The sequence below is a fragment of the Apaloderma vittatum genome, unplaced genomic scaffold (genome assembly GCF_000703405.1).
Source record: "Apaloderma vittatum isolate BGI_N311 unplaced genomic scaffold, ASM70340v1 scaffold22024, whole genome shotgun sequence".
In the NCBI taxonomy this organism is placed as follows: Eukaryota; Metazoa; Chordata; class Aves; order Trogoniformes; family Trogonidae; genus Apaloderma; species Apaloderma vittatum.
This window is the reverse complement of record NW_009714636.1, coordinates 2,269-10,744: the sequence shown is the minus strand read 5'-3', so window position 1 is coordinate 10,744 and position 8,476 is coordinate 2,269. Positions and strand designations below refer to the sequence as shown.

At 54.8% G+C, this 8,476-nt stretch overlaps 1 protein-coding gene across 1 annotated transcript; it reads right to left on the bottom strand.

The window, feature by feature from the left end:
• Window positions 1-253: 253 nt before the first annotated feature.
• Window positions 254-7,945, bottom strand: EGFL7 (EGF-like-domain, multiple 7). Its single transcript, XM_009868849.1, has 8 exons — window positions 7,866-7,945; window positions 6,251-6,373; window positions 5,920-6,032; window positions 5,143-5,238; window positions 3,616-3,780; window positions 2,632-2,696; window positions 2,158-2,320; window positions 254-575 (listed from the first exon to the last, which is right to left on the bottom strand). Exons 1-8 carry the CDS (start codon window positions 7,943-7,945, stop codon window positions 553-555), a joined length of 828 nt encoding a protein of 275 aa, XP_009867151.1. The 3' UTR covers window positions 254-552.
• Between the last annotated feature and the right edge of the window lie 531 nt (window positions 7,946-8,476).

Genomic DNA, 8,476 nt, shown 5'->3' with positions numbered 1-8,476 from the left:
CCCTGTCCCCCGCCCGCACAGTACCGTTCACCCATTCCCTGCCATGATGCCTGCCTCGGGGCAGCCCCCTCTGCCACAAGTCCTTTTTGACCGTGCTCCTGCCTCCTTTATGTGGGAGCAGGAAGAGGGGAGGATGTGGGGAGGGGGGCAGCTTACCCTGCCGGGGCCAGGTCTGTGCTGCCTGGGATGTGATGTCCCAGGGTAATGCTAAATAAAAGCCAGGCAAAGCTCAGCACCAGACAGCTTCACATGCAGCCGGTCCCTCTGGACAGCCAGGCAGGCACTAATGGCACGAGGTGAGGCATTTATTTTCTGCCTCTCCAGCAGGAAGGGAGTGAGATGCTGAGGGCTCAGAGTCCAGTTGGGAAGTAACTGCTTGACCTTTGATAAGGTGGGTTGGAAGAGAAGCTGATGGAGATGCTGATGGGAAACCAGCCTTCTGCTACCCTGTGCCTTCCTGCAGATGACGTGGCTTCGTCCCCAGCCTGGGGCTGGAGAAGGAGATAAGAGCTGCGGATGTACTCAGCTTGCTCCAGTTCTTTGGGCGCTCTGCTAGAGTTCATTCTTGCAGGAACCTGGGAAGGTGGAAAAAAAACAAAAAAAGCCAACAACGTTAGCTTGGGTTTGGTTTTTCCCTTTCCCCAAGAAAGATGAGGTTGACCTCAACCTCTGTGAATGTCACCCACGCTTGCTGCTGTCCCTCTGCTGGGCACCCAAGGCTGGCTCTGTGTGACAGCAGTCAGAAGCCCTTGATGGTCACTGAAGTCCCCGCTGCCTGGGCAGCACAGCCCCTGCAGCCGTGAGCCTGGCCTGCTGCTAACTGGCTGAGTGACAGCCGAGCATCGACACAGCCGGTTCTGAATTGGAGGTAACTCAGATTCAGAGGGGCTAAACTGGTTACGGCTCACAGTTTGTGCCATCACTGGTGCTTTAAAGAAGATACAAGGTGTATTTTTTTTTTATTTTTTTTTTAAGTTCTTACAGGCTGGTCCACTGCACAGGTAACTACATCGTAGCGTTCAGTTGTGAAATGCTCTGCGAAGCACAGCTGGAGTACCACAGGACAGTTTTGTATCCTCCAGGGACTTTCAAGCCCATAAGAAGGACAAAGTCAAATTTTGCGTGTTGGAACGGGCTTGGCAGAAGTTAATTACAGGATTTTGGAGCCACGCCTTGGAATAAATCCAGGTTACCTTGTGATACTGCTCACAGTCCTCAGTGCTGTCACTAATAATACGTACAGGGCAATACTAGGAAACTCAGTCTGCTGGAACACTCATTTGTTCTGATGATTACACCTTCCCAAGATGTTTTTTTAAATGTCTATTTGCAGCTACGTAGTCTTCAAAGCCATTCTTGGGAAGTCTTTTATATCTAAGCCATTACTGCAAGCAGTGAACTGGGACTGGGTTTGCCCTGAGACACAGTTTCCCCTGAGGTCTTTGCAAGCACCCTCACCCCTCTGCTACAAGCACGGGGCTGCTGCTGCACACCGGCTTCTCAGCATGTTTGACTGGAATTATTCAGTGGGAAAATAAGCTGCAAAGGGCTGTAATAAAATGTTCAGACTATCATAACAAGGTGTTCAGACTCTCACCAGTGTCTCCTTCAGTTTGCTACTTATGAGACCCTCTCTGGTCCACTGCTTGGCAAAGGACGGGTCTGTAGACTTCAAAAAGAAATGCCTAAGAATTCCCAGGCTCATAAATCTGTCAGCTTCTGCACGCTCCTTAAACTTTCGTGATTGACTTTTTGGACTGTTAATTTCCTGAGAGCTGGGGCTTCTTTTTCGAAGTACCAAGTTATAATGGTACAGGAAAGGAACAGAGCCAGTGAGGGTGCTGATTGCGAGACGTGACCCACTGCTCACAGTGGGCTCCCTCAGTTCTGCCCCAGAGTCATGCTTCCATGTGCCAGTCTTAAGATGTTTGGCCGCTACAAGGGCGGTCAGATGGTGCAGCCATAGCAATGCAGCTTTGAAATTAAGCTAATGGGCTGTTTGTCTTCATCTTTTATTAATTACAGACTGCTGAGCTTGAGGGAGAAACAGATTAATAGTGGCATATGTGTTACTGATCTTGCTGGCCTGCATCTGCTCACCAAGGCCACTGTGGGTTGAGTGAAAAACTTCAACCCTGCTTTTTTCCAGGCACTTACATGTCTCCAGCCGTTCCTCAAGGAATGAGATCTGCTCGCTCAGAGAGTCGATTCTGTCCAGTTGCTGGAGGGAGTGGGACAGCCGGCTGATGGGGTCTGTGCCAACGTCCTCCGGTGCGGATGGCATGAGGTTGTGGAAGGGGGCCAGCACCAACTGGAGTTTCTGCAGGGAGAGGGGGAGCCGTGAGCGTGTCCTCCCCAGCCTGGAGGACCACCTGGTGCTGGGATGCGGCACACCAGGACTTTGGTTATGTTCAAAGGGCTGCTGGGCTGGAAGAGCCGCTGCGTGGGCACTGCCGCAGCGTGGAGCACAGCTGGGATCGCTGCGGCACTAGGCCAGCACAACGTTAAAAATAGAGCCAGGGAGGAGAGAAACTCTGGCTGCAAACAGCCCCGGCTGGGAGCTGGTTTAGCATGGCCTCAAGCTGCAACAAGGTGGGTGAGGGCAGAAAGAGGTGCATGCCGAACTCTCACCTGCTCCAGTGCTTCCACTCTGCTCTTTAGGTCTTCCATTTCTTCTTTCATTTCACTGGGAGGACCTGAAAAAGTGACCAAAAGCAGGTCAGTGAGTATAAGCCCATTGCCCGAGGATGACATGGAAGAGACACTGCTGCAGGGCTCAGGCCAAGCTCTGCTGCTTCCCACTCCTCTCCTAGCGAGCCCCTGGTGTCTGCTTCACTGGGACCAGCCCCCAGAGCATCAATCCAGCACCTGCTGCAAGCACTGGCATCTAGTCCTGCTGCTAACGTGCACAAACCTCTGCCTGCCGCTGGAGTACCTGCAACAAAGCCGGGAATTTTTCAGGCAGTGGGGAGATGCTTAAAGGATGAGACATCTGGCAAAAGCTGGTCTTGTCAGGTTGGCGAGCACCCGGATCTGCCCTGCCCCATGGTAAGTACAAAGGCTTGTCCCAGATGAGGGCTCTGGACAGGGCATAAGGACAGGTGGCTTGTGAGACACGTGCAGATGGTGCCCTGCTCTCCCAGGCGTTTGCTGCGTGATGCCTGTGCTGGCCACAGCGCATTATTACTCACGGTACGAGTTTGAAGTGTCACAGCGCGTACCAAAAGTAATAATGGGCCGTCACCAGCGGCTCCCCCCGCTTCTCGTGGCTCCCGGCCCCCCCCGCGCCCCCCCCGCCGCTTCTCGTGGCTCCAGACTTGTCCTGAGAGAAGGATGATGATGATGGAGAGAACAGCCATATCTCAGACATCGCATGCCAGGCTCTGTCATCCTTGCAGATGGAGCAGTGGCTGGATTTGTGCACAGGGGAGGTTGTTTGGGTGGTAGACAGTCTCCTGGGTCACCGACAATAAAGCTGAGAGGTTCTGGCTGTTGTCCCCTCTCCTCTTTCTTTCCACTCCTGCTCCAGCCACCCCGTGATGCTGAGTGTTAATCTCAGCTTTCACTGAAGGCCCTGAGCAGCCAGGGCTGTCCTGCAACAGAGGGACAGGTTACCTGCTTGGCTGAAGGTTTCTGGCTCGGGTGCCGGCACCAGAGGCTGGCACACTTTGTTGTCATCAGCAAGGCTGAAGCCGTCCCAGCAGGCACAGTGGTAGCTCCCAGCCGTGTTGACGCAGAGCTGAGCGCATCCATGGCTCTGGTCGGCACATTCATCCACGTCTGAAAGCAGAGGTACAGCTCGGTGAGGGCAGGGGTGCTGCGGAGGTGTTTATCAGGGATGAGGGGCACAGACATCTCAGCCTCACAAGCTGCTCTGCTAGAACCGTGTGGGTTCACACAGGGTGGGGATGTGATGGGACCCCAGACCGAGCTGGTGTTTGTGCCCAGCACAGCTCTGCGTGCTCTCAGCGCTGCGGGGTGTGAGCACAAGACCTGCCAGCGCCTGGGACAGCTTTTCCTCTTGCACCTTGCCGGAGTGAACCTGGGCTAACCCCGAGGGAGATCTGGCCTTGTCCCCTCCACCCGCTCCTTCCACAAAAGAGCCAGAAGCAAAAGCTGTGGTCAGAAACGTCTCAGCTCTGGCCAGGCGGGCGCAGGCAGCACTCAGCTCTCATCCTGGATTTATGGCCGGGGTTTTGGTTCCAGCCAGCCGTGGCAAGGAGCTATCAGCCTTTCAAGTGTGTACAAAACCCAGTAACCTCTCCTCACACGGGGGAGTTATTAAAGCTGTTCCCACAAAGCAAAATGAGCTGAACTGCTTCCCACGCCCAGGCGAATCTGTTTTAGGCAGTGGGAAAATCCTTTCCCCCCTGTGCTGGAGCCAGAGTTTTCAGCGATGGGCTGAGCCCTGCCTGGCCCAGCGTGGGTCAATGCCACGCGCTCCCGCTCTGCCTCACAGGAGGGTGGAAAGCCAGGAAATGCCACGGCAGGGGTTTGCACCATGCTGGTGTGCACCACGCTGCCTGAATCCCCCATGCTCTGGTGAGAAGCACCGGGCTGACCTCACGCTGGAGTGGTTGGAGATTGCCAGACTTCCCCCTCCACTCCTGGATATTTTTGGTTTACAGATTTAGTCTCTGCAGTAAATGGGCGTCTTAGTTTACAGCGAGAGTTTACAAAGCCTGGGAGATGGGTCATTTCAAATACACAATCTCACAACAGTAGCAGCTGCTCTGCAGGAGGGTTTTTGCACAGGCACGGCCGAGTACAGCCCCTGTTCGTGCTGACCCAGCGTTGAGCAGTAGTGGAGAAAAAATGCAGGTGCCAGGGCTGCACATGAGGGCTGGGAGCACTGAGGCAGCCAAAGGGAGGTCAGAGCTTCCCTGGGAGCTGAGCTTCCCGTCCTTTCCTGGTCAGACCATCAGGCGTCACTGCCCTGGAGGAATATGCGTGGGTGTGCATGCTCTGAGTAGCAGCAGGCATGTGCCAAGGCACGGTGACAAGCCACAGCGCTGGTCCCTGTCCCACACCGAGGGGTCTCTCTTTGGGCAGAGGACCTCCAGAGCCCCATGGCAACCCTACTGCTTCAGCAGCAGGACAGGCCTGATGCCGGGAGATGAAGGGGAACCGCACGGTCAGTACCTGTCTGGCAGGCTTGCCCCATCCAGCCGGGTGGGCAGGCACATCTGCCGGGAAAGGTGCAGCTCCCACCGTTCTGGCACGGCACCCAGCAGAGAGCTGCAGGACAAAAAACAAGCACAGAGTCACCAGACAGCTCTGGGGCTCCTCAGTTCCCTCCACTGTCACCGTGGATGTGCACACATATCCCCCCTACATCGACACCAGGATGCTCTGCCCCAGCGGTGGGATTGAGCTGACCAGGGGTGCGTGGGGCACAGGATGGGTGGGATGAACAGGAGCTTAGTTTTGTAGCCTGGACAGAGGCCAAGGCACCTGCAGCCAGCACAGCTGGGACGGAGAAAGGCCGACAGGCAGCAGCAACCCCTGGGAAGCCCCTGGTGCTGCTCTCCAAGCTCACCTGTGGACTGACCGGCTGCTGATGTGTTTTGTGCTGCACATCAACATTGCCTCCTGAATGCACTTCTATTACTGCTGATTTATATGGAAACTACTTACTGATTTTATTTATCCTCTGGTAACTATAAAGTTAATAAGTGATCCCAAAGGACAAAGGCCTGTGAGGTGCCAGAGAGAGGCTGGAAAGTAATCAGAAGTTGAACTGCATTTGGTTGTGACACTGAAAATTTAAACTACAAGAAGAATCCACCTGAGAGGCAGAGGGCTAGTAAATGAGAGACCTGGCTCCTGGGGCTTCATCCAGGGAGCTGAGCTACCCATCCCATGGGGTCTGAGGGGGAGCGTGAGCGCTGGCACCGGGATGGCACAGTCTCCTCTTACCTCTGTTGCAGCTGAGCGCATGGCTGTTAGCTCTGCTCCAGCCGGGACAGCACGAGGCTGGGGTTTGGGGCAGCTGCTTGTACACCCGCCGGTAGGCAACCCTGTAGATGGGCGAAACACAAGGATGGGGCTGAGCTGGGTGTCTGAGCACCCACTCCAAGCCCCCTTCATTTCACTGCCATGCCAGTGGGTCAGACCAGGGAATCCCTTCCCCAGGGATCAAGGCAGGACTCGCCCATTGCTTACACAGCCCCCACGGGTGACTGTCTGGCTGGGATGGATCTGGCTCCATCCCCGGGAGCAGGTCCGTGGGACTGGCAGTTGTCCTCACCTGTACGTGCTGCAGAGGCGGTGGCCTTGGCAGGTGGTGAGGTAGGGCTGGTACACGGGCTGGACGTGGGACTCGGTGTGGGCGGCTGCCCGGCGCTGCGGCCCCGCGGCACAGACTCTGCGGCTGCGGAGAGGGGAACAAGTCAGACACCAGCGGAAAAAACCAAGCCGCCACTTCTCCCTTTGGGGAAAAAGAGGCTCCTTTGATTTACGCCAGCCCAGGTCGTGGCCTGACAGTCCCTCTCTGCAGAGGGCTATTTAAATGGCAGCAGCTAATTGCCTGAATGACCTCAGAGGCTACTTCAAGCCGTTTCAGGGCAGCGACACAAAGCTTGAGCACTGCCGGCTGCACAGGCCCTGACGTCTCCTCGTACACTCACCCCGGCACAATCCCTCCGTCCCAGGGCAGCAGTCGGGGCCCAGATTTAGGGGGGATTTACTCAAAGCAGTTCTCCTTCCATTCATTGTCTCCCTTTCCTTAAAATCATTTTCTGGGTGGATTTTTCCTTTCTGAGACTTTTACGCTGCTGAAATGGATGCCCCTGTGGTTACCAAGAAATTAGTGACTTCACAGGAAGCATCAGGCTCACCACAAAAAAAAAAAAAAAAGACCAGAAAAAATGCACCCTCCAGTCTTACTACGATATCTGTGATCCAGTCAAACACTTTCCCAAAGTTAACAGCCAAAGTGGGCTGGGTTAAAAATTCTTTTTTTCAACATTTTTCAGCCTAAGCAGGTCAGTCCCACTGAGGAACTCGTTTATTTGTCTCAGCCTCCCAGCCCAATTAGAAACTAGAATAAAAAGCCTGGGAATTAGCATGGACATCAGATGGCTTCCATTAACTCCAGAAAACTTCTCTTGGCCTCACTGATTAATGCTATAGAAAATGCAATTTTTAAATGGCAATTGTTTGCTTTGCAAAATTTAGAATAAAGCTATAGCTGCAGCCTGTGCGTGCGAGCAAGGAATTCAGCCTGTGGTTTTAGTCACAACCAGAATACAAAAGGTTTAATGCTAGAGGAGAGTATCTCAATGTAAAAACAAACTTTGGAGAAAATGTGAGCTGTATCTGGGGGGCGGGCGTTGAGCTCGAGCTCTTTTTGGCTGGGGAAGAAACTGGGGCACCGAGCTCTGGGCTTCCTCTGAGCCAGCGGAAGCCGAGCCGTGCCGGCCCAGGCTGTGCTGGGATCCAGGGTGCCATGTCAGACCCATTTCCCAGAAAGGGAAGGGGAATCGTTGGAGCTGCCACTCCCAGGCTTGTGGGAAAGAGACAATAAGAATTCATGAACAGCCCAGGGCCTGGTTAGCTTTTGACTCTCCTGGACAAAAGGGCCAGAGTGTCTTTACGTTCCCTGCATGGAACTAAATGGAGTCAGGGCATTTTCTCCAAGAGGTTTTTTTTTGCTTCAGTGACAAAACAAACACCTCCAAGGGCTGCTGAGCCCCAGGCACTCCCAGAGGACTCGGCAGAACCTTTTCCCACGTCCTCGCCATCCCAGTGAGCTTCTCACGGGTGTGCAGCTGAACAGGGCTCCTCACCACCCCAGAAAGATGCACCTCGCCGCGATGCGCAGATGGGCACACCCAGGAGATACAGACAAAACGGGGGCTTACCCTGCCAGGGCAAAGCCTTCCGTGCTGGCTGTGCTGAGGATGAAGAGGAGTCCAAGGAGGAGGCAGCCGAAGCGGCGCATGTCCTGTCCGTCCCGTGGTGCCCCAGGCTGTGCGGCGTGACCAAATCTTGCTCTTGGGTGGGAAGTGCTGGCTCCTACCGCATGCCTTGCCCTTCAGCGCCGAACCCTGCAACCCAGAGAAGAGCTGTGTGAACGTGCGGCGCCAATCCCCAGCCAGGGACACCTGACAGAGCTGTGGGGATGGGGCCAGCCCTCGCTCCCGCAGTCACAGACCCTCCGAGAGCAGCGCAAGGGGCTGGGGCAGGAGCACACTTGCAATGTGATGTGGCAAAGCACAGGGGAAGAGGGGACGCGAGGGACCTGTGAACCCCTCAAAAGGCAGGCACTCCTCCAGGCACAAACCTGCTTTGCCCCACTCGTTTCACCGACTGACGGTGGTTTACCCCAAGGGGATGCCTGGCCTGGCCCATGGGAGATGCTCTCGCAGGGAAGGGACCTGTATCACATGAAATGTGCTGCTAATTCCAGGCAGTGAGGGGTAAAACAATGGCCTGTAATATCTTAATCCATACAGCACTGTAAAGCTGAATT